The sequence below is a fragment of the Peromyscus leucopus genome, chromosome 20 (genome assembly GCF_004664715.2).
Source record: "Peromyscus leucopus breed LL Stock chromosome 20, UCI_PerLeu_2.1, whole genome shotgun sequence".
NCBI classification, from domain to species: Eukaryota; Metazoa; Chordata; class Mammalia; order Rodentia; family Cricetidae; genus Peromyscus; species Peromyscus leucopus.
In genome coordinates, this window is record NC_051080.1 from 9,280,159 (window position 1) to 9,307,112 (window position 26,954).

At 39.8% G+C, this 26,954-nt stretch overlaps 1 protein-coding gene across 2 annotated transcripts in view; it reads right to left on the reverse strand.

Moving 5' to 3' along the window:
* Tmem117 (transmembrane protein 117) overlaps positions 1 to 26,954 on the reverse strand; it is a 448,299-nt gene that overhangs the window by 142,925 nt on the left and 278,420 nt on the right. For both annotated transcript variants that reach the window (XM_028869295.2, XM_028869296.2), the window contains one exon: positions 18,880 to 18,977. In XM_028869295.2, coding sequence (XP_028725128.1) covers positions 18,880 to 18,977 — 98 coding nt within the window. The remainder of the gene's footprint in view (positions 1 to 18,879; positions 18,978 to 26,954) is intronic.

A 26,954-nucleotide genomic window follows, 5' to 3' on the forward strand; every position in this document is an offset into this window, starting at 1 on the left:
TGGATTGACAGAAAGATTATTACTTCTTACATTGTGTAATTTTGGTGAAAATAATATATTTTCATAGCCAGTCCTTTGTTTCACGGCTTCAAGACAATTACATACAATTAGCTGATTTAAAACTTCAGAATGAATTCAAAGTAGACTAGTTGCCCCTGCAAATGGATCACACAAGGACAGATTCCCAGATGTCTGGTTGAATAACTAAGATAGAAAGGTTTAGTTCCTGCTGACATCATGGATTATTTTGCAAACCCTGGGTGTAGTCTTGGAGCAGCCTCTCCAAAGACTGCAATAATAATATAAATATGTTATGTAAAAATAGCTGTATATGCGTGTATACAGATAGATAGATTAGACAGATGATAGATAGATAGATAGATAGATAGATAGATAGATAGATAGATAGATAGATGAGAATCAATGATATTGAGTCCAGAGGCTCTTTTCAACAATATGATGCTTTTAGAAAGAAATATACCCTAGTAATGTCTAAGTCAATGATAAACTACAGATAAGATGAACTTTTCACAGCACATCACCTAGTGACATCATAGCCCTCTCTTAATTTGTACAAGGTCATTGTAATATCCACATGTTGATGAAAAGATGCTGTATTTGTGTTGATGATGCCAACTAAATGTGTATTTCTCAAAAAGTATCTTTGTCATTCCATGGCACATAACTATAATTCATCCATCTCCGTGCTCTTTAAAGGGCATTTTCTATGCATTGATTCCCATGCTCCCATCCCATGATTACCCAGAGTGACCATTCTAAGGCTGAAGCCACACCCAGAGAGAAGACATCCTTGATGCCTGAGTGGAAACAGGCACAATAAAAAAACAAACAGGCACACACACAAAAAAATTCTGAACAAATCTTGGTAGCCATTTGCCTGTCCTGAGTTAACTATGGTTGGTCCTCGAATGAAGAAAAATATACTTTCCTCAGGAAGACACCTTTTCTCCTATTGCATTTATTACATATTTGAAATACTTCATTGTGGTGATGTTTTATTTGTGCATCCCAATAAAGCTTATCTGAGGATCAGAGGAAAAAGTCAGCCCCTGTATTGAACATAGAGGTCAGGCAGTGGTGGCACAGGCCTTTAATCCCAGCAGTAGTTAACCATAGAGGTCTGGAGGTCTGTACAGACTGACAGGAAGTGATAGAGCTGGGCAGAAAGAGGAAGTGAGATGACAGGGACAGAAAGGATACAGGTGTGAGTATACAGGAAATAGCTCCCTCTGGAGGCTGAGCAGTTGGTGAGGTAAGGTTGACTGTGGCTTGTTCTATTCCTCTAATCTCTCAGTTTTTACCCCAATGTCTGACTCTGGGTTTTTTTTTTTTTATTAATAAGATCTTTTAAGAGTCATTTTATACTTCATAATAGTAGAATGAATTAGGTAAACTGAACTGAACAGATAACAATCTTTACCTTGTAAGGCTTTATAAAAAGTGTGATATATATATATATATATATATATATATATATATATATATATAGGTTTTTCAAGACAGGGTTTCTCTATGTAGCTTTGTACCTTTCCTGGAACTAGCTTATGTAGACTGGGGTGGTGGCACACGCCTTTAATCCCAGCACTTGGGAGGCAGAGCCAAGCGGATCTCTGTGTGATTATATTCTTAAAGTGCCAGCAGACAATCTCAGTTAATTTAGTGCCTTCCATCCCCGCTGCAGGCCAGTCTCAGTTAAAGACTGCCTTCTCTGACATCTTCTACAGGTTAGCATGGACACATGGTAATCAAAGATGCTATTTCCAGTTCACTCACTTGTAACACCAACATTTTGCATTACCTTGTATTGCACAGAAGTGCCTCATGGTATGGTCAGTGATAAAGATATTTTTATATTGAAATTTCTTACACAGAAATGAGTAATGAATATCTCCATATAATCTAAGTATAAAATTACAATTTGGTAGGAGGTTATATAATTATATGTGTATAGATTTTATGCTACGATGAAAAAATAAGCTCACTTGTTAATAGGGAAAAACAAATTAAATTGTTCTTGAGATTTCAACCTTGGCAACGTTCTGTTTTTATAATCCAGAAACACTATGTTTTTGCCATACAACTGTAGCAGTTCAAGTGAGTGCCAAGTACATCTTAATGTAGTTTCCTGGCAGTTGATTTTTTTGCTTTTTGTTTTTTGTTTTGCCTGTCATTTTCTCTCTGTGACATTAAACTTCATTTCATTAAGTGCTATGTTCTTAGGTGGTGTCCTGCAGGCGAATCCCAGTCAGCTGCCCTTTAGATGTATGAGGGAAGACCTGCATACGGTATGTTCCCTCTAAATATGATAAAATATGGGAAGTGTTTCCCTGCACCATGTCTGCTGTTCCTCTCCATAGCCCAAATCACCACAATACAGAGAAGTGTGGGGATGTTAAGAAAATGCGGCCATTGGTGTGTCTTTTGTATTAGGGCTGCTCACGTGGGTAGAGCATCCCTATGGAGGAGCAACGGGTCTATCATCTAGGCCTATGAAAGTGGGAGGGAAGGGTGATGCACAGAAGCCCTGTTGTAGGGGTTTGCTTTACCCTAAGCCTTCAAAATACAACTTTGTGGACGTTGAGGGAAATACTAAGGAAGACCAAAGCAAATCCATGGAGATTTTTAAAAATTCTCCCCTGACCACACACTAACTCCCCCACGTGCTGATGTATCATAACAACTCTCCTTGCTTTTCATACTTTCAACCAGTCAACAGTGAGATATTTGGCTTCAATTATCATTTATTTACTAGTTGATGTACATGTAAAGTGTGCTCATCACTGTCAATGGTCACACACATGAAAAACAACATTACCAATTATAATATAATTGTTTCTATTTGGATCCTCGTTTTTATCTTTAAAGTTGAGAGACTTCATACCAGTTGGCTAGATACTCTTGTACTGAAAGAGCATGCTGAAGTTAATTTAACATTCCTTATTATGTCAGCCTTAGATAAGGAAATAAGACTACCCAGAATCATAGAATTTTATAAGGCAAAGAATTTTGGATGTCATTGAATTTCTTCTTGAAAAAGACCATGCAGGATCATTCTCTCTAGCCAAGATTTTCTTCATGAAATGTGAACTCACTCTTTTCCATTAAGCATAGCATGTCATTGCTGTGGATATCGTTATATGTAAATAAATCTGATTGGCTGATAGCCAGACAGGAAGTATAGGCGGGACTAACAGAGAGGAAAATTGAGGTAGGAGGAAGGAGAAGAGAGACTACCTGGAACCGTCGCCAGGACAAGCAAGATATAAGGTACCAGTAAGCTGAGCCACATGGCAAAGTATAGATTAATAGAAAAGGGCTAAATATAAGAGTGAGAGCTAGACAATGATAGGCCTGAGCTAATGGCCAAGCAGTTTAAATAATGTAAGAATCTGTGTCTTTATTTTATAAGTGGGTTCCGGGACTGGTGGGACTTGGGAGCTGGAGAGAAATTCTCCAGCTACAAATGGCGCCCAACGGCTCGAGTTTCCACCTTAAACCTGAGAATATTTAATAACCAATTCTAAACAGAGCCAAAACCAGGTTCCTGCTTCTTGTCTCATACGGGCAGGTAGATGCAAAACGCGGGTTTGAACACTGGCGGGTTCCTGGCGGGTGCGTTTGACCGGCAGTATGGCAGAAATGAGGCATCTGCCAGCGGCACATTACGCTGTGTGGTAGATTTAGTCTTTACTAGTATTTAAAAAAAAAAAAAAATTTAAAAAAAGGTTTCTGGGCTACACGCTGCTTTGATAAAAGCTTAGACCCACTATTTCTGAGACTTGATGACTCCCAGAGCTGGCAGAAAACGCCATGTTGGTAAGCTGAAATGGGCGGAGCCAGCAGCCACAGCACCGTTTCAGTCTTACAATACTACAGTTTAAAGCAATAGGCTAAGGAAATATAAAAAATAAGCCATGTAAAGATGGCTACCACACAGAGAATCTGGATTATGTTGTCTTTGATATTCGTAACTGAAGAAAAACATTTGATTGCAAAAGCTGTTCAGTTATGCCAAAATGTATATTTTAAAGGTACCTTGACTTCAAAATTTGGATTTAAGGATATGTTGCTTTGGAAAAGAGATTCTGCTTTTGTTTCCACAGAAAGCCAGAGGCTGTGGATTTGTTCCAGATTAAGATACATCAGGTTTCACCACCCAAGACCCCCTGATCCAACATCCAGAGCAGTTTCAAGGCAACTGGTTCACACAATACAGCCTCACAGACTACCCCATAGGCCTAAAATTTTCTTTGCGTCCCCATAAGATACAGCGCCCCCCTCCAGCAGGAAGTAGTAAGAGATGCTACGCCCAAATTCCCAAATATAACAAGCTGGCTTTAGAGGTGGAATTGGCTCACTCCCCCTCTAAACCCAGACATATTGCTTAAAAAAAAAAAAATGGTTAAGAGATTCTTGTGTCCCAAATCAGAAGAGCCCTCTGGTGTGGGACAGAGAAAAAACAATATTTTTATTTAAAGTAGGTTGATTATAAATGTGATCTCTTTCTAAAAAAGAAAAGGGGATATGATATAGATATATATATAGGAGGATATAGAGATGATAAGATAAAAGGGTAGATTAATGAACCTACTTTTAAAGAACAACTTGTTTAAAATGTTTTACATTGGTATAAATTTTAGTTTATTGATACAAACTTGAAGTTAATTTTGTTATTATATATATATATAATATATATATATTTCTATTCTTGTTTGAGGTATTATGTTTAACTCATTTAAAATTGTAATGAATAATTAAAAATAGATTAATAATTAGTCATCTATGATAATCATATTTGTAACCATGTTAGTTAAGTCCTCTAGGTATACATAGATATATTTCAGATAGATAGGTAATCTTCAAACACTTCATAGACCTAGAGAATATGGCATTTAAATAACTTAAAATTCTGTTGACGTGAGACACAATTGCTCCTGGCTGAACCAATTGATCCTGAGAGAATGTTGGGCTTCTAAGACATTTCCATTTGGAAGTTTGTCTTCTTGGCACAAAATGGCCTACTGGGCAAAGAACTGCCCTTGCTTTGACGGCTGACAGTACAAATGCAATGCTGTCTTTTCTGGACAAGCGGGACACAAGGAAAGCGACCACTGTACTCTGCCAAGACAGGGTAAGATGGTCTTTCAGAATTCCTGCTTCTGAAGATGGTCTGTCAGATATTCTAGGCCTGTAGCCAATTTGAATGCACCAACAATGCTGAGAAACATTAGGTGACTGTCCAGGCTGCCAGCTGTCTTGGTCTACTCTTACAAGATTCCCGAAAGTTGCTTGCATCCATCTACCATTTCTTAGGTACCATTATGTTCCTTCTCAGGTCTTTGATGTGGTTGAAAACTAGATAGTTGTAATTTCCTCAGTGATGATAAAAGATAAGTTAGATATAAAACATTAAACTCACAAATACAAGATAGATAGGACATCTTCTTTAATATTGTAACTGTAATTCTTGCTCGATAATTGTTTTGTTATATGTAATTTTACCATGTTAAAGTTAAAACCTTCCCTTTTAAAAAAGAAGAAAAGGGGAAGTGCTGTGGATATCGTTATATGTAAATAAATCTGATTGGCTGATAGCCAGACAGGAAGTATAGGCGGGACTAACAGAGAGGAAAATTGAGGTAGGAGGAAGGAGAAGAGAGACTACCTGGAACCGTCGCCAGGACAAGCAAGATATAAGGTACCAGTAAGCTGAGCCACATGGCAAAGTATAGATTAATAGAAAAGGGCTAAATATAAGAGTGAGAGCTAGACAATGATAGGCCTGAGCTAATGGCCAAGCAGTTTAAATAATGTAAGAATCTGTGTCTTTATTTTATAAGTGGGTTCCGGGACTGGTGGGACTTGGGAGCTGGAGAGAAATTCTCCAGCTACATGTCATTAGTTAACTATAGTGTCTGATGCCTCCTCAGTTCCAGTGTTTATTAGGAAAATGCAGTGGTTTTGAGGTGATTGCTACTATCAATATATGACATCACCTGTAACCTTTATGTTCAACCTTACAACTGCATTTTACAGAAATCGGGTCCTTGGAAACCATGTAGATAAACCAAACAAGAAAACTGTCTGTTGGAATTTTATGTATGAACTTAAGGCAAGCTTCTATTAACACATCGTACCTATTAGTGTATTAAACTATATATTGCACATCTTATTTTCTTATCATCCCTATAATTGAGAGAAAATGACATACAATTACATTAAGTTAAACTACATAGAGTGCTTTTGGTCATTACCATCAGCTTAGAAGAGCTGTTACATCAGTATATCCAGCCACCAGCACATTCTCTTACTTTGAATTTTATGATTATTTTCAACAAGCTCAACCAAAAGAACACAAGGGGCAAATGACTGTTAGACAGGATTCGGCAGCTCAGAGGACTCCTTGGCACAAGGACACTAATTTTGTGACCCTAGGTAAATTGTTCCTATTTATTACCATTTCTTTGTCAATAACGAGGGTATTAGAACATAAGCAGAGAAATGCCATGACTGTGTGTGTGTGCGCCCGCGCATGCGTGCGTGCGTGCGTGCGTGCATGCATGCGTGTATGTGTGTGTGTGCTGTTGTTGTTGTCTTCTGCATATGAATGCTATGAGCACATGTCACTCTGGGCATACACGTGGAGGTGAGAGGACAACTTACGGGCATAGCTCTTCATCTTCTACTTCATTAGAGGCGAAGCCTCCACCTCATTCACTAGATGAGCTTGTCAGGGAGCTTCTGGGCTTCTCTATCTCCACCTTTCCCCTCCCAGCAGGAATTCTGTAATCACACATTCCTGTGCTGTTGCATCCAGTGTGTCTGCGGATCTGAACTTAGACCCTCACTCTTGTATGTTGGCCTGTCTCCCCAGCCAAAATCCTTAGATATAATGCCTTTTGTTAAGACAACTAAAAACCATTTTTAAAGAGAGATAAAAGACGACACTAAACACACGTGTTAAAAACATGAATATTAATGACTAAATATGTTGAACAACTGAAGCAGTTTTGTCCCATATTTTCAAGCTTTGAAATCAGACAGACGGCACTGAAATCTCAGCTTTGTCATTCACTGCAACCCAAACCACAGGATTTTGCCATTAAAACGCTGCAAAGAAGGGTACAGACTTTGTAAAGCAGCTGTTCAGATTAAAGGAAGCAGTGAACACAGAGGGTCCAGTACTCGAGACAGAGAAGTAACAACTGTTGGGTCCTGTCTGGTGTGTGTCTGATGTGACTGATATCTTTCTTTCTGTAGCTAGATGCATCTTTATTGTTTGTCTTTCTTGTTCTTTCCAAGTCACCCTATGTTGAATGAGAATGAGGAGAGAAGGCATGCTTTTCTTATTTAAAAGAAAAGCATTACATTTATCACCATTAAATTCAGCGTTAGCTCTGGGGGTTTCATATAAGGTCTGCATTGTGTTGAGATACAGTCCTTCCACAGCTACCTTGTCAACAGTGGGCTTCTTTTTAAATTTATTAATTTTGTAAGGTTTGTGTATGCATAGTGATTATGTTATTTCTCCCCTGTAACTATGTTATGATACACTGATAGATCTATCTGTGTTGAACCACCATTATTCCCAAGAAATAAAAGTCACTTAGTTTACTTAGTTATAACACACAAATCTTTTTTAAAACATTTGCTTTATTTTTAATCACACACACACACACACACACACACACACACACACACACACACGTCTCTGTGTGGGTATGTGCACTAGAATACAGATGCCATAATATGTAGAAGAGGGCATGAGATTCTCCAGAGCTTAAGTTACAGGTAGTTGTGAGCTATCTGACATAGATACGAGGAACTGAACTCAGGTACATGCTCGTAACTGCCAAGCCAGATCTTCAGTCCTAACACATATCCTTTAAATGTGCTGTGTGTATTGTTTTAAAAAGCTAGGGAGCCTTTTAAAAGTAATTTCATATCTTTGTTCATCAAGGTCTGCTTTTGGTCACTGTCCCATGTCTAGTAGAAGGCCTCTCCCAGTGAACAAATCACACACACACACACACACACACACACACACACACACACACACACACACACACACAAAATGTGAATGAGGTGAGCCTGCCTTTTTATCTGGCTCATAGCAAATTTAGATTATACATTGGTTTAAAATGTGAAACACTCAATTTTTCCAGATATTATCAGCAAGTTCTATGTAACTGATGTGAAAGCAAACTTGGGGTACCTCCCTCATCAGATCGGAGGCACCTCTACCTAGGTTCCACCTTTAACCTGAGAAGGCTTCCCAGGAGCAAGACAACTCTTTCCAGCACACAGTTGACTTGGGACAGGACTCTAATCCCAACGACTTGGGAGGCTGAGGCTGGAAGATTACAAGTGTAAGGCCTAAACTACAGAGTAATGTAGCTAGAGTTTTTCTGGTCCTGCCTGGCCCACAGTCAGGACAAATCTCTCTTATCCACCAGTCCCGCAGCAGCTCAGACCCAACCAAGTAAACACAGAGACTTACATTGCTTACAGACTCTATGGCCATGGCAGGCTTCTTGCTAACTGTTCTTATAGCTTATATTAATCCATTTCTATAAATCTACACCTTGCCATGTGGCTCGTGGCTTACTGGCGTCTTCACATGCTGCTTGTCATGGCGGCAGGTGGCAGTGTCTCCCCTCCTCAGCCTTCTGCTTCCCAGAATTCTCTTCTCTGCTTGTCCCGCCTATACTTCCTGCCTGGCCACTGGCCAATCAGTGTTTTATTTATACAGAACGATATCCACAGCAGAATAAAGTTCAATGTCAGCATAGGCAAATTGGTGAGACCTTACCTCAAAATAAAATAAAATGGGGCTAAGGATATATCTCATTTGCTTAGTGTGTACACGATCAACCTTAACGTGTGGGTCTAAATAACAATTGTTTTCTGTTTCCAGAAAGAGAGCAATCACTGGCAAGGACCCTCGTCTTGTCTTGGATGAAACTTGACCTCACTTTCTATGGCTCCTCATTTTGCTCCCTGGTCCACAAAACAAGATAATGATGATTTCTTTTCACTTGCTAACAGTAATGAGTTGCCCTGTAGACAATAGCAGAGAACTAATTCTTAACAATTCTGGTTCTGAAGCAAATTAGCTGTGGATTTCCAATAGAGGCCAGTGGAGCACAGAATTGAGTTTATGGATCAGCAGACTCGGAACCAAACCTGGACCACACTGACGCAGAGCAGCAGGCAACCAGCTGCTCCTCACAGACACCAGAGCTTTATTGTTTATTCAGCCTACAAAATGCTAGCCATTTATGATTCAGACAGTTCAAACAAAGATTGACAACTATTTTTAGATAGTTTTTCTCTGAGTAGAAATCTTAATTCAAACAGAAAGTGGTTGGTCATAGTCCACAAAACTAAACAATTTTTTCCCAAGGAGGAATTTTTAAAACTTATTTATCTGTTTGTTTGTTTATCATGTGTGTGCACACGTACATATGTGTATGATGTTTGTATATGGGACCGCATGTGTATGGAGGTCACAGGACGATTTCTGGGAGTCTGTGCTCTCATACCATTGTTTGGGTCCCAGGGATGGAAGTTGGGCCATCTGGTTAGGAACCAGGTACCTTAACACAGTGAACCACTTTTGAAGTCCTTGAGCTCAAGGGGGACTTTTCATGACATTCCTGAGTTATATATATACCTGTAATGTTATAACATTCCTCCCCTCACCACTGACCCTTACGGATCTTCAGTAAGGGGCATTTTCTTTCAAACATTTACAACTCCAAGGACTGTTCGGGCTCAGTGTTGTTCATCTGGGTTTTAGTGACTGGAATGATGGGCTCTACTAGAGGGTAATATTTAAGTGATGCAAGATGAGTTGTTTGTTCTGTTAAACTCCACTTACCTTTAAGAAAGGCCTATATGACCCAAATGTTTGGGATCAGTGGTTATGGTGATATTGTGACATCAAATGTATACATCCTTCAGTATTTTAATGAACTTTTCAGTTGCATTTAGAACACACTATTTCGGGACAAGGTGATTTTTAAACCCTGAAAAAAATATTTCTATTTGTTTTGGAAGACAATACATTCATAAGTTTTATGATTCTTATAAAGCACCCATTAATTGCAAACTAAATTATTTAACATTTTCTCTTTATGATTTCCAATGAAGTCCTCCATCTGAATTGACTTTACAAATATCATAGAACAAGGCAGGATGGGAATCCCTGACCACAGAACACACCTCTCCAGAATGCATAGAACATTTGCTGTCTGTTGGACACCATGCTAAGTCCAGGGACACAGCACGGAAAACAGCCCTGCTTCCAAATAGTGGGAAAAGGTAGAAATATGTATAAGCTTCATCATCATGTTTTATTTTTTGTGCATTTTTAAAATGTCTAGTGGTATTTTATCTCATAATATTGTGAATTATTTATTCTTTATCTCCCTACCAAGAGATGTTTTAATATGATGCCTATGTAGCAAAATGAGCTCCTTCTCTTACACAAAAATGTGTGTGCTGTAGATAAAGCCAACTACTTCTATAGAGTAATAAGCTGTAATATGTATGTCTTTCCAACCTTTTTTTTCATCTTTCAACTATCCTCATATTTCCCAATTCCTCCTCTGCTAATCATGGCTTGACTTTGAATAAGCCTGGTTTCTAACAGCCTCATTCCAGGGAACCACTTTGGCCAAGGTCAGGTTCCTCAGCATCTAAGCCCATGGGAGCGCAGTGCTGGGACTTATTTCACCCATTGCTGGCATTTGGCTGTGGATGCTGTTGCATGCTGAAATAAGTACTCTTGACATCTGACACGATTTCTTTAGGGTTTTGTTCACTCAGTGCACTGTCCCCCATCCCCTCCATGTGTGCTCCCTCTCATTTGGAGACTCCTGTGCTCTACGGGTTTTTAACCTAATGTATTGATTTTTTTCTCTTCCATCCTATTACATTTCTCCACACATCAGCTACATGTAGCTGCCACCTGTCCAAACTACAATTATAAAATAAAATATATTTTTTGTACACTACTGCTTTAGAACTTACTCCCAAGATCCATATCCACATGACGGATGATTGAGTGTTTCTGTTCTCCATGTCTGGGCTCATTGTGCCCTACTGGAGACTTTACTCCTGCAGTGGTAGCTCCTACAGCAGGAGACAGATATCAATCACCGTCCACTGAGCTGCTGCTCATCTCGATATACTCAGAGCAGTCATGGACTTCTCCTCTTCCTCATCCGCAGTACCTAACCGATCACCTATTCCTCCCCCATGGCTCCTCATTAGTTTGAGGTGATACTTCAGCTCTGCTTCTATACAAAACCAATTCCGGCTCACCTGGCACCACATCACAGTGCCCAGCACCACATCACAGTGCCCACCTCCTGGTCCACATGTCCTCCTTTCTTCTCTCTGCACTCTTCACTGGACTGAAAAAGACACTAACCTGCTTTTGTCTTTCAAAGTTATATTCTAAGAACCATGGCCAGCATCTGCTGCTAGAAACAACAGGCCTTAGAACAAAATTATAATGAACACATAGTAATAAACAGTGAAGCCAGAACTGAAAACCAGGCTGGTGGCTAATAAGGCTATGTTTCTAATAACTATGTTACATTGTACTCAGTATTTAATAAGTATTGGTTAAGTAGATTACTTAAAACTTGGCTAATTTTAATTCAGCGATATTAAATTTACAAAGTCATGAGGTTGGGTTAATATGCAGGCTTAAATGTATCCCCAAGAGTTAAATTTCTCTGGCATGAATATAGGTCAGTTTTCAAAGTGAATGATTTATATCACATGCTAACAAGGTAATAAGATAGCAATAGCTTTTCATGTGTGTCTGTTTGTACAAATGTGTGCATGTCTGCATGTGCAAATGTGTGCATCTATGTGCAAACATGTGTTTGTAAAAATATGTGTATGTATATTTGTGTGTTTCTGTCTGTGAAAACGTGTGCATGTATGTATACATGTGTACATGTATGTTAGCCAATGTATATATCTATGTGTATATCTGTGTAAATGTGTATACAAATTAATGTGTACCTATGTATACACATGTGTCTATGTATGCATGTATATGTGCATAAATGTAATGTATGTGTATAGATGTCTATGTGTCTGTGTGTGCAAATGTGTGCACATGTGTGTGGAGGCCAGAAGTCAACCTCAGGTGTCATTCTTCACTTGCTGTGTACATTTTATTTTCATTGTTTTATTTTATTTCTCACGTTAGCCAGGAACAATCGAAGTAGGCAAGACCAGCTGGCCAGCAAGCCCCAGAGCCCTGCCTAGCTCTGCCTCCTCAGCACTGAGATCACACATGTGCATCACTTTCTGACCTGGGCTCCGGGGACGGAACCCAAGCCCTCTTGTTCATGCAGCAAGCACTTTACCAATGATCTACCTCCCCGGCCCCTCAGTCACCTTTTGGCCTAGAAATAAGTGTCTTGTGTCCAACAAGAAAGTCAGCTGGAGCATTATCTTCGCGTCTTTCTATTTTGAGTATCTACAAGTAGCCACGTTCACAATGGAGCCGCTAATTTACTGTTAAGGGGAACGGTCTACTCAGTACAGGTACTTTAGTTTAAAATGGTTTGTTCCTCCCCAATTACAAAGGCAGTTTTCAACCAAAGATAGACATTTGATTAAAGACATAAGAAAGAAATACACAGTGTATTAAATAATAATGAATATTCACTCTACCAAAACGTGAAAAATACAAAATATTTTTTCCAGTTAAATACGTTGTCATAGAAACTGGCTAGTTGTTTCTGTGGGTAGAAGTGCTGGCCACCAAGTCTACTCACATGAGTTTTATCCCAGACACCCACACACATAAAGATGGAAGGAGAGAATCAACTCCTATAAATTGTCATATGACTTCTACACACAGTAGGGCTTCTACACACACACACACACACTCACACACTCACACACTCACACATACATGCATATGCACACTCATGAATGAATGAGTATTTTTAAATAAATATCATAGGATCATCAGATTTGATGGAAATTTGAAAGTACTATGTTTTCCCCATATTCAATGCTGAATTAATTCCATATTATTACTAATAGATTTGTACCCAGTCTTTGAAAAACCATTTCCATTGATGAACTTCATCGTCATGAACTTCCAGGACTTCATCATACAGGCTCACTGGGCATGAAGAGGCTCACATTCTTTTAGGGATTTATTAAATATGAAAATGAAGTCTGCTTCTATGTGGCTATTGGTTAATGGTCAATATTTTGACCTCAGTAAAAAGGGCAACAAAATTATTCCCTTATCTCCATCTTAGCCTTACTGCAGAAAATAATATTATGGCATTTAAAGAGGTATCGCAGAATCAAAAAATATGCTTTTTGGAAAAAAGAAAACAGAAATGAATTGTAATCATATAGGTCGTGGTATGAAGTCTGTAAGGGTTGTTAGTGACACTTTTTTCTCTCTGGCCTTTTCATGATTCTTGGGTATTTTTCTTTACTTTATTTGTCATTTATTTACTGCATCTTTTTTCTTTTGAGACAGAGTCTCTTGTAGAACAGGCCAGTCTCCTATCTGCCATGGAGACAGCATGGATGCTCTAGCTTCCATGTCCCAAGTGCTGGCGTGGCAGGTGCCACCACATCACAGCTGGCTATTTTGTTTTTGTTAGCACACTAAATAAATTAAAATAATAACAGTTTCCTTGCGACCTCCTGTTGAGTCAAATTGAAACTGTACCCTTTGGTTAGACTTCCACAGCCATACTTCTCAAACCAGAAGACATACTAGTTGCATTTGTTTCCCAGGTAAGAATTATAATATTGAAGGTCAGAAAATGCTCCACCAAACTATTAGGCTGCTAGAGAAAGTGCTTACTAAATATAAGACACCTAGTTAAAAAAAAATAAATGAAGAATGTAGAGTATTATCCTCTTTGGAGCCAAAGAGGTGTGTACAGACCACACATACTCTCTCTCCTCACAATTCTTTTCTAACCCAACTTCTTGCAGAGCATACTATATTTGTAATATCATTTCTATAATCCGTGTCAGTGATGTCTTTGTCACCCTCTGTCCGGGTCATAAAACACGAATACCAGCTTTTGGGTACAGTGGCTCAGGGACTATGTCTAAGGACATGTTTCTGTATACAACAGGATGGACAAGTTCATGCTGCAGTATTCAACAGTGCCCCAATCTTGGTGGCTTGACATTTGTTTATACTACATGTCCACTGTGCTGTTCAGGAGCTTCGTTCATCCCACATCCTCTCAGGAAGAAGCAATCATCCAAGGTGGCTTGCTTCTCATTGAAAACTAAATGCATCTACATAGATGTAACATGTGCCACTCTGAGTGACAGTTTCATTGTTCAAAGCAACTCATGTGACTTAGAAGGGGGGGGGGTGGACAACCCACCTCCTAATTCCTTCCTACCAATCTCTCCTTTAATCACAGACAATGTCTTCTCCTTGGTAAAAACAAATAAGCCACGTGTATGGAAAATAGAATCCAAAGATGCTTCCCATCAAGGCCAAGCCAACTGTGTCTCTGGAGAATAAACAAAGAGACAGATGACACCATGAACATCATACTGCCTTCATTGTCCGTCCTTTTACTTCACACAAGACAGTGAAAATGGCAGCTGATAGGCCCTTGGGGGAAAAAAATGGAAGTAAATAAAGATTTTTATTCTTAGATCTTTATTTTTGTAAGTTATGAAATGGTCTGGGGAGTGACTCTGGAAGCCATCTGTGAATATTCCCCCTTGCATCTAATATTTCCAAACACGGTCATAATGCAGTCTTTTCCCTGGTGTGAGAGCTTGAGTGCTGCAGCCGCCTTGTCTTTGCAGGTACAAATGAAACCATTTCCTTCACAGGGAGGTCCACCTGTCACCAAGGCAGGGAAGCAGACAGCCAGACAACTGCAGGCGACAACACTCCAGTGGGCATTCGTGAGTCAGGAAAGCAGAGCAAACTGCGCATTGTATAAGCCCCAGTGCCGTTCAGTCTGCTGCACAGAGGCACACTGCACCTCACAACAGTTTTCCTTACCATACCTCTTGCTCCTGCATAGAGCTAGAACCAATTTTTTTAAAAATAACTAGAGCAAAATCAAAAGGAAACATTCCTTTTTGAGTGGGTGACATGAAGTATGCAAATGTTCTCTTTTATTGTTGAGATGATAAGTTTCTCAAATATCAATTTCTTTTTCTGTTTTATCTCCTATAGCTAAAAAGAAATCCAAATGCCCTTTATTCTTGCTAAGTTCCTTTTATATGACATGTATGAATATAAAGAAAGATTTCTTTGCTTCCCATATGATTTCCATGTCCAGTTCTTTGCATCATATTTTGCTTTTTAAAAATGAAGATACTATTGTCAAGATAACCTAACAACACCAAAATGTATAAAATAGAAAAATATCTTAAAATGGAATTTAAATGCTTCTTCCATTGTTTCATTCTCTGTGGTTGGAATTACTACTTTTGAATTACAGGGAAAGACCACATGCAAATATATTACATATTAATAATTTATACGAACAATAAAAAAGTTTAAATTTTAATTTGTTCTACATGTAAGATTCTATTTTGGCCAATAACTATAACTAAATTATAACTTTAGATCAATTAACTATGCATTTGATTTATTCATTGGGAGTATGTCATCGCATACATTAAAATAAAATCTTTATATAAAAGAGAGAGAAAGAGTATGTAAATGAGTAGAAGTTTTCAAGGAAAATGATATTAAGATGATATTAAGAATACCTGTGGAGGGTCTGAGGAGGTGGCTTAGATGGGGAAGTGTTGGCTGCAAAAAACAAAATGGCCTGGCTTCAATGCATGCTCAGCCCCTACATAAAAGCAGAGCATGGAGATGCATGTCTGTAATTCTAGTTCTGGGGAGGCAAGAACAGAAGGAGCCCTAGGACTTGCTGGCCAGCCTAGCTGAATGGTTGAGCTGTGGGTTCAGTGAAAACTGCTGTCTGGAAGAATACAGTTGGAAGAGGAATATGATAGGGAGAGGACTTTGGGGGCAGACTGGAGGTTGGATTGGATCAAAACATATGCAAGAACAAAACTTTCTAATAATAGAAACTAGGGTGTGACACCTTGTACCGCCTTGGTGCGGAGGGGAGGGGCTTGGACCTGCCTCAGCTGAGTGTGCCAGGCTCTGCTGACTCCGCATGGGAGATCTTGATTGTGAAAATGTGGGGATGGGGGGTGGGTTGGGGAGGAAGGATGGGGGGTGGGAAGAGGGAGGAGGGGGCATCTGTGGTTGGTATGTAAAGTGAATAGAAAATTTCTCAATAAAAAAGAGAAAAAAAGAGTGAAGAGCTATTGAAGAAGATATCCAAAATTAACTCTATCCTTCACAAACACACACACACACACACACACACACACACACACACACACACACACACACACACAAACCTCTCACAGAAACATGCTCCCCTGACTCATGCACACACATACAAAATCAAACCCAAATAAAACAAAGAAAGGGTAACTAATGACAACAGAGACATTAGATCTCTGTATCCAGGGGAACCCTGAAACCCTTGGCACCTGGCAGTGTGTAATCCACAGTGGATTTACTTGGATCAATACAGTGTGTGTGTGTGTGTGTGTGTGTGTGTGTGTGTGTGTGTGTAATTGTTTTAAGAGAGGCAGTACACCAACACCTTTGATATTAGAGTCTGTCTCCTTTCAAATGATCACACTTCAAACCACTGTAGAGAATTAGATAAGGTAGAAAGAGTCCCGTAATCTCAAACTCTTAGGCAGCACAATTAGCTGAAGAAAAATGAAAGATGATTACTTGAAAAAAGGCACATCAATTCTCTTAGACACGGTCATTTGTAATGACTAATAGCCTCAGACAACTGCACCCACTCTCCAGAGTTGTTGGGATTAAATCAGCAAATGCAGAGAGTAGCAAGTCCATGATGCAGCATGTGAGTGGAGCATCCTTGATAAGTATTTGCTACATTGTTATATAATATTCAGACAAGCTACAGAAGGAGCTTACATAAAAAAAGAACCATAAAAACAGGCCATGCTTGACCTGTGGAGTCAGAGTGTGAACAAGCAGCTACAGACTCATATTCTCACATATTAAAAAAAAAAACTGCTTGTTTACTTGCTGAGAATTGAGTTCAAATGCCACATATCACTAGCAATATGTAGCAACAGTGCTACCTTGCAAAGGATTATGTGGAGTATTTATTTTCTCCCAGTATATCATTACCATTATTTTTGTAGCATTCATATTTTTAAAAAGTAATATCTAAGAATAAACAAATATTCCTTATTTCATTTCTAATGGCAGATGTACAGGCTAGCATTTTCTAGCACAGGATGCCATCAATTACAATGAGTCTGAGCATTAGTGTTGTGGGACAATCATTTTGTACACTGTGAAGATCGTCTTGCTGTTCACTGTGAATAAGTGTTGCTACCATTGGCTAATAAAGAAGCTGCTCTGGCCTATGGCAAGACAGGTTATAGCCGGGTGGGAAATCCAAGCAAAGAGATGGGGAGAAGAAAGGTGGAGTCAAGGGAGAGCAAGATGTAATGAAACACAGGTAAAGCCACGAGACACATGGTGATACACAGATTAATAGAAATGGGTTAATTTAAGATAAAAGAGCTAGTTAGCAATAAGCCTGAGACATAGACCAAACAGTTTGTAATTAATATAAGACTCTGTGTGTTTATTTGGGACTGAGCAGCTGCAGGACACAGGAAAACTTCCAGCTACACATAATTACCACTATTTTTGTAGCACTCATATTTTTAAAAAGCAAAATGGATCTAACATCTAAGTACAAACAGATATTCCTTATTTCATTTCTAATGACAAATATGCAGGCTAGACTTTTCCACACAGGATGCCATCAATTGCAATGCGTCTGTCTGAGTGTCAGTGTTGTGGGACAATCATTTTGTACACCGTGAAGATGTGCTTCTGCCAAGGCACCTTCTGATTGGTTCAATAAAGAGCTGAACAGCCAATAGCTAGGCAGGAGAGGATAGGCGGGACTTCCAGGGAGAGAGGAACTCAGTGAAGAAGAGAAGCAATTTTGCCAGCAAGATGAGGGGGGAGTCAGATATACAGTATGGAGGAGAGGTCACGAGCCATGTGGCAGAATGCAGATTAATATCAACAGATTCATTTAAGTTATAAGAGCTAGTTGAGAACAAGCCTAAGCTAAAGCCAAGCTTTCATATTTAATAAGTTTCTGTGCTTCATTATTTGGGAGCTAGTGGTCCAAAGAAAGTCTGACTATACATTAGTGTTTGTAACTTTACACATAGGAGAGAAAACCAGCATGCTGAGGGAATAACCCATAGCCAAAATAAAAAGTGAAATGGCTTGCTCTTTAATTGATTGGATGGTGCTGAGGCAGGAGAGGAAATCGTGGAGAAAAGAATCCTAGGAGCCAGTTTGTACAGAGGCTCCTTCCAGGTGGACTTCACATCCTTAAACAGAAGTCATAGCTTGTGAAAGGCCTATGTGATTTGTGCATACTGGAGACCATTTTATACATCGCATTTCCCTGATGAAAATGACGGCTTAGTTTTGCTGAGTCAAAAAAAAAAAAAAAAAAAAAAAAAAAAAAAAGAACTGTGTACTTCAGGTCAAGCTGTCCATCACTTTTCTTTCTTATAAATGAGCTCATGAACAATAAACAAATGAAATAAATCTGTAAGATATGATAATGATTTTAGTGGGGCACCAGAGTCTTCCTAAATAGAATTCTGTACAGTTAATGAAAATTATACCCAACCCAAGTGCTTTAGTAAATGGGGTAGCATAGAAATAAATGAATGAATGAGGCAATTTCCTACCAGAATAAAATGATCCTCACGTTGCCTTTCTTCCAGAAGGCTCTTGCTGATTTCCCCCAGTCAGGGTAGGGCTTGTCTTGAAGCATCATGTCCGTGACCTGAAGAGAAGAAGAACTGGCTTAGCACTTGAGGAAATCTCAAATTCAGATTTCAATACAAGCCTAAAATTTACATCTACTGAGGATGGATTATGCACATATTTCACATCAGAATACAGGAGAAGATACAAATGAGGGGTATGGGCTTCATTCAATTCAAAAACCTAAGAGTGCATTTAACGTTACATACTGGGTGAGCACGTTTAAAGTTATTTAGCATGTGAAGGGCTGAGTCTGGCTTATAAATGTTAATTAAGATTATATAGGATTTTTTTCAATTGAACTATGTTTCATTAAGACTATTAGCATATACTATCTGTCGGAAAAAATGGGTCTCGACACTGTGCTTTACACAGGTGCACAGTGTTCTTCAGTCATATGAACTCCCTCCCCTCTTACCTGAATACCACCTTTTATAGGATGCCTTTGATTAGTAATGGCTCTTTAGTGTTTCCAAATCATAAGCTTAAAGACAGAAACTCCAAATCCCAAATCCAAATGACTTTACCTCAACCCTAATTCAAAGCAGTTTTATATATATATATATTTTTTTGTCCTCTTCTTTTTCCATTCCACTGTCTTGTCACTTTTCTGACTCACCTCACCCTGAGCCCTGAAGTGGTAAGTAGATAATGCATGAGAAAACTTTCTGCCTTCCCTGCCAAGAATCTGGTGCAGCATCTCCCCCAATTTACAATGCATGCATTCTGATCACCCAGCACGCTCACAACTCCACATCCTCCAAAAGTGTCCTCTCTATCTGACGCACGCACAGACTCTGTCCATCTGCTCAGGTCCAGGGACAGCTGTGCTCCCCCATGCAGCCTCCAGTGTGGGTTCCAATGCAGACAACTCACACTCCCTGACTCACCTCATGCCACGCCACATTCCATTTCTCATTTTTCACGCTTCTCTTTTCTTTCTATCGGCCTTTCCTATCCCTGGCAGTGAATGTTTATCTTTGCATCCTTTCTAATGTCTAAGGATGACCAGATAGCAGTCCAAAACATTTATACAAAAAAAAATGACAAAATGAATTAGTAAATATATGTTTATTTTTAAAGGCTCATTAACACTGTGTACCTAAGTAAATTGCTCATTAGCCATATTACATAGCAAAGCTTTCTGCATATGTTCAGTGCATCATTAATAACCTGCTATAGGAACATTTAAAAAGCTTATAGGTGTGGCAAATGATTTTCCTAAAAAAAAGGAAAATATGGTTTTGTAGGCACACATACATAGGCATACATAACGTCTTTTTCCAGAAAATTTATACTCCATCAAACAGATATCATTCTATTAGTTTTAATTTTAATTGATAATGCTTAAATGCAAACACACAATGTCTTAGTCAGGATTACTCCTGCTGTGATGCAATGTCAGGACCAAAGCAACTTGGGGAGGGAGGGGTTTATTCATCTGACTCTTCCATATCACTGTTCATCATCAAAGGGAGTCAGGGCAGGAACTCATACAGGGCAGGAATCTGGAGGTAGGAGCTGATGCAGAAGCCATGGAGGGGTGCTGCTTACTGGCTTGCTCATCATGACTCACTCAGCCTACTTTATTATAGGACCACCAGCCCAGGCATGGCTCCACCCACAATAAGCTGGGCCCTCCCCCATCAATCACTAATTAAGAAAATACCCTACAGGGTGGCCACAGCCCCATCTTATGGAGGCATTTTTTAAATTAAGGTTCCCTCCTCTCAGACAACTTTAGCTTACGTCAAGTGGACATAAAACTAGCCAGCACACACAATGTAGATGTAAAATTAAGAAACCTGATATAGAAGAAAGTATAATGCATGGTGTAAAGAATTTTGATTATCCATTCAGAAATACTCCTGGGCTATCAGCTTTGGTCAGACGAGCTTGTTCGTGCAGTGGTCAGACTCATAACCAAAAAGAGGATAATAAGCGGCGGCTAAATGTACGGCTACAAATGGGACACCTAGATCGCCCCCTCCAAGAGTCGAGGATCATGATGAAGGGCAGTGGAAAGAACTGAAGAACTGTAGGAGAGTCTCAGTTCCTCAAACCCCCCTGCTGTGGACATACATGGGAGCAACTAATAGTGACAATTCAAAAAGGGCAGATATGTATTTTATTTACTTTTATTTGTGTGTGTGCATGTGTGCAAGTGTGTGTGTGTGCAGCTGTGTGTGTGCATGTGCACAGTATGTGTGTGTGTGCAGGTGTGTGTGTGTGTAGGTGTGTACAGGTATGCAGGGTGTGTGTGTGTGTGTGTGCAGCTGTATGTGTGCATGCGTGCAGTGTGTGCATGCAGGCATGTGAGTGCATGCAGGTGTGTGTATATGCAGGTGTGTGCAGGTATGTAGGGGTGCGTGTGTGTGTGTGTGTGTGTGCAGCTGTATGTGTGCATGTGTGCAGTGTGTGCGTGCAGGCATGTGTGTGCGTGCAGGCATGTGTGTGCGTGAAGATGTGTGTATATGCAGGTGTGTGCAGGTATATAGGGGTGCGTGTGCGCGCACGCGCGTGTGTGCGTGCGTGTGTGTGTGTGTGTGTGTGTGTGTGTGTGTGTGCAGGTGTGCAGGTGTCTGTCACAGAGGACAGGAGGATATCAGCTTAACTAAAGCCAGAGTTACAGGCTATTGTGAACCACAGGTGCTGAGAACTTCTGGAAGTGCAGCTAGTGCTCTTAACCACCCAGCCATCTCTCCAGCTCTTGTTGCTTTTAAAAGGGAGCTAGTACCATCATTATTTTATCATCTGTTTGGTTTTGTTCTGATCCTTCCCAATTACCAATTTTTTTTCTCACTAACAGTGATGACCAAAGATTATATTTCCTTCAAAAAAAGATGAGAGGTATTTATTGATATGATCACAGGGAAAAGATATATAAAAGGCATAAGTCAGGTGAGACGTATTGTCACAAAATGTGGACAAAATAAAGGAATTTAAACCCCATCTATTCAGCCACACAGTCTCAGATGAGAACCTCCTTAAGAAAGAGATGCGCCGGGTGGTGGTGGCGGCGGCGGCGGCGGCGGCGGCGGCGGCGGCGGCGGCGGCGGCGGCGGCGGCGGCGGCGGCGGCGGCGGCGGCGCACGCCTTTAATCCCAGCACTCGGGAGGCAGAACCAAGCAGATCTCTGTGAGTTTGAGGCCAGCCTGGGCTACCAAGTGAGTCCCAGGAAAGGCGCAAAGCTACACAGAGAAACCCTGTCTTGAAAAACCAAAAAAAAAAAGAAAAAAGAAAAGAAAAGAAAGAAAAGAAAGAGATGCAGTGACAATTTCAGCTATTTCCCTTCCTAATCCTTCTAGAGAACAAGTCTCGTGTTGAGCATTTTAACATAACATCAAGGTTTGATTTCATGTTTGACCAGATTAAAAAAAAATAACATTTCATTTCTTCTTTTCTGCAATGTGTCGGCTCTTCTTGGAGGAGTGTACATGATAATAAATATTTTCATGTAACAAAACGATTACTGGGTGTGTTTTATTCAATTTTCATTTTTTGCTCCAGGGTAATTTCTGAGACATACTTATCATATTTCCTAGAGAGCAGTCATCTGCAGCTAGATGACCAATTATTATGCAGCTTGTTTTATAGAAACCACATCCAGAGATAAAGCATTTTCGCAGTAAAATGATAAGATGGGGGCTAAGAAACAATCTCTTAGATGCCAGACAGCTGGTCTTTTTCACCCCAGTTCCTATTCTTTATTTTAAGACATATCATCTGATCGATGAGAGGTCACTTACAGCTAAATTGGCAGTTGCTGGGACAATCATTAAAGGGATGCATTCAATAAGGAAAAATCCAATTACCTTCTACATTAGAGAAATCAAATTTATTTCTGGTGTTGGTCAAGGGCAGTCTTTATTGGAAAAAATGCAGGAAATGGAGAGTGGAGGGGATGTGGAGGGGAGCTGGAAGAGTGGAGGGGGTGGGGAGGGGCGCTGGGAGAGTGGAGGGGGGCTCTGTGGTGTAAACACAACACATTACTGTGTGTGGTGTAAACATGATGCCTGACTGTATGTGGTATAAATGCAGTACGTGACTGCTGATGCTTCTTTCACAGTTAGGCAGCAGAATGTGAGATTGCAGGTCTGGTTTTCTAAGCTGGGAAAAATGTATTTAGCTCGTCTACGTCTCATAACTCATCCTCCTCTTCACTTACCTATCAACAATGTCTCAGCAGAGAACATAGAGCCTCATCATTTGGTACTACCAGAATTTTGTCAGGTGGTCTCCCTCAGGAGAACACAGGCTACTTTAGGACACACATATTGTATAATCTGGGTAGAAAAGAAAAAAAAAACATTTCAAGACTTAAAAGTCAGCAAACAATTGTAGAGACAATCTGTCTTATATGGATGAAAGTGGCATCTTTGATAAGGAGCCATAGCAACCACAGCACGGAAACAGCGATGATACCATGTGTGTATCACACTTGCTGCGGAACTCAGTGGGGTATAAGTCATCCGGTGTATTTTTCTAAACTAATTGTCATGGCAACTTCATACTTTCCACTTTAATCCCACAGAGAGAAAAGTCAGTGAGATGAAACAATACAGCTGGGTCACGCCCAATGTGTTGTTTACACACACTAGTTGCCAGCCTGGCTTCTACTCTGACCTAGTCCATGCTGTACTAGCTTGGGGTCAAGGCAAAGCCCTTCCTCCCTTTGAGATCCATTCCTCATTGACTGTCTATGAGCATACAAGATATCAGTGGAAATCACACCTGCCCTCCCTCCGCATCTCCGTGACCATCACATATATTATATTGCTTGTCTTACTTTCTCACTCTTTGAACATTTAATGTCTCTATTCTATTTATCATCATTAAATTACATCATCTTCCCTTAGCTATAGAAGGTGTGAAATAAAAACTATTATCCTGTCTCACACATCATTTCTATATTGCTATGGTTTGGGAATTTTCTATATTCTGCAATCCGTTCACATAGGCCCACAAGTGAACTAACCCAAGGAGACTTTCCAGTCCTTCATCCCGAGTCTGTCTACCGCTTGCAGAGGCTGAACCACCTAGAGAACTAAGTACTTCTATTCGAGAAACTTCACAAAGTCTTAGTCAAAACACTTTCCCATGACCAGCCTGTTTTTCTTCCTTCTCTCCACTTTTTGCTATTATTGTTTTCATTTATATTAGTATATTTTTGAGACAGGGTCTCACTATGCAGCTCCTAGTCTGACCTCAAATATGCCTTGTAGCCCAAATTGACCCCAAATGCATGATCCCTCCTGCCTCATCCTTCCAGGTATGTCTATTTTCATTTGGTCCAAAAGGAAAACTGGGCCACAAAATTGTCTTTAGGAATGGGAGGCATCAATGGCTTCACTGCTGTGGCATTGTTGAGGGACACCAGAAAAGAAAAAGAAAAAAAGGAGGAAACTGGTATTACTGTTCTCATCTTTCCTGGCAAATCATCTGTGTTGCTTGTTTGCTCAAATGTTTTCTTTTGTATTTGAAGTGTAAAGATGTTTCTCAAGGTGTATTAACAGCTGCTGTGCTATTACGTCTTTGGGGACGGTATCTGTAACGTCTACTTTCCTTCTGTGTTATTTGCTCCTATCCCTTAGGGAACCAGCTACGTGCATGCTGGCTTTCTCCGTCTTTGGTGTCTTTTCTCTTCAGTTTTCAGTATTGCTCATTCCACCATGATCCATGTTGTGCATTTGGCAGGGTGTAAGAATTATAGAAATCAATTTTTGTCCTTTGATACCTTATTTTTGCTCTATTCCCAGCTTTCTCTATTTTAACCCCCACACATGTGTGTGTTGGTGATGGGGATGTGAGTGTGAGTGGGTGTGGGTATGGGTGGGTGTGAGTGCGAGGGGTGTGGGGTGTAATGAGGGGAAGTCCCATTAGAGGGCAATTCTGTTACAATGATTCCGTTTTGCACATTTCTGTTTGTTCTGGGCACTGAGTTCAGGTCATCAGGTTTGGGTGGAAAGCTCTACCCACTAAGCTATCTTTTCAGCCCCAGTGTTTTCTCTTTAATGTTTCTTTTTTGAGTTTACCATCTCGCCTATCTCTGAACTCTTGGACAACTATTTACATATATATATGCAATATATATTGCATTTTTTGGATACTGTAAGTAACTGTGCAATTTAGGATTGATATCCCTTTCATTGTAAATCATCTTTGTTTTAGTTTCTCAGTTGACAAGGACTCTACTTCTCTGTAACCTTGACTATACATTACCCTGTCTTCCACTAGTCATGTGCTTAATGATAACTGTAATATACTTCTGTATGCCTTATTTAGGTATTATTAGGCACCAGCTCTGGGAAGGAGAGCATGGGTTATAGCAAACTGTGATCTCTGACACTATAAACACTCAGTCTGTGTATCCCTGTGTTGGTGACATCCCTTTGTTAGCATCTCCACATCCACTATAGCACAGTGTTGCTTTTTTATGGGCCTGACTTAGGTTATGTTATATGAAAAAGTCAAACTTGAATTTCTTAGACTCTAGGGAAATTCTGCACCCTGCAGAACAACACAAGTTTTTTGTTTGTTTGGTTGGTTGGTTGGTTTGGATTTTGCTGCTCTCCCTAACTTCATCTCACTCACAAAGACACACACAGTGTGATCAGCCTTACTCAGCAGCAGCTCCAGCTGACACAAAGAAAGACCCAAGGTCTAAGCAGAAAGGATTGTGGGCAGTCACTGAGAAACATCAGCTGAGTACACAATTAAGTAAATGGAAACCATGGATGGAAGTCTCCCACATGTACACTGATGCCATGGATAAATTACTACAAGAAATATATCTGAAAGAATCCCTGGCAAATATCTACTGGTGAACATTAAACCTGGAATGCATTCTCCAGCTTTTCAGAAACACAGCCAGGATTTCACAAGGCATGAATATTAATGTGCTTGCTTATTATCTCCAATGATAGCCTATGCTGCCTTTGTTATATATTGCACCTTATTGCTGAATCCCCACTGATTTACAATGAGTCCCGGACTGTTTTATTATTAAGTAAAGAAATTGGGCACATCTCAGAATATTGAATCATTTGGAGAAAGACACCTGAATTACTGGGAACCAGAAATAAACGCAGTAAAAAAAAAAAATCCCTTGCTGTGCAAGTTCTGCAGAGTTTCACAAATAAATATGATATGGCCGAGTATAATTTGCTTCCTACCACAGTGAGTTATAATTTGTAATAAATAGGGCAAAGGAGAATGATTACTAGTTACGGAGCAAGAAGCTGCACACAAAAATACTGACTCCATCCTTGGGCCTGTTGTTCCTCATGGCTGGCTATACCGTAAAACAACAATAGCCCAACATTACATGGTTGGGTATTTATTCCTTTCACTGTTGGCCGAAAGAATGGGTTAGGTTTCCGCGTGCATACCTTCTCTGTTTTGTTAACACAGATAACAGATTATTAGAATATTGGTAGAAAGTATGCATTCCATAACATGATGGTTTTGTAACTGTATACATAGGTGGAGAAATTACAGGAAGAAAAATGACTATTTCGGATATGCTACTGTAGCAACCAATATCCACAAAGCCCTTGGCCACAGAAGAGCAAAACATCTCAAAGTGATAATTAACCTCATGTTAAAAGCCTAAGCTCTCTATTGTTTTTTAAATGTGATGCCCAAAGCACGCTAGTTGAAGGGCAGAGCCTAAGGAGTTGTCAGAGTCTGGGGCTCAGAATCCTGCCACTCTCTTATTAATCATCCCATATCAGGACAGTAGAGTCAGACATTAGGAATTAGATATGAAGGAAGGTGACAGCGAAGTATTGTGGCTAAAAGTTAAAATGAGGACTGATCCATGACTGCACAGCTGATGTGTAGTGATGACATTATGGACAGTGTTTGAGCAACCTCACCAAAATCCTAGAAAGCAGAAAAGTGGCTATAAATAATAATTACCAGAAAGTGGCTATAAATAGAAATCTAGTTCATAAGCGTTTGGTGTCTAAAAATGAAGCCAATTCCTTTGCTC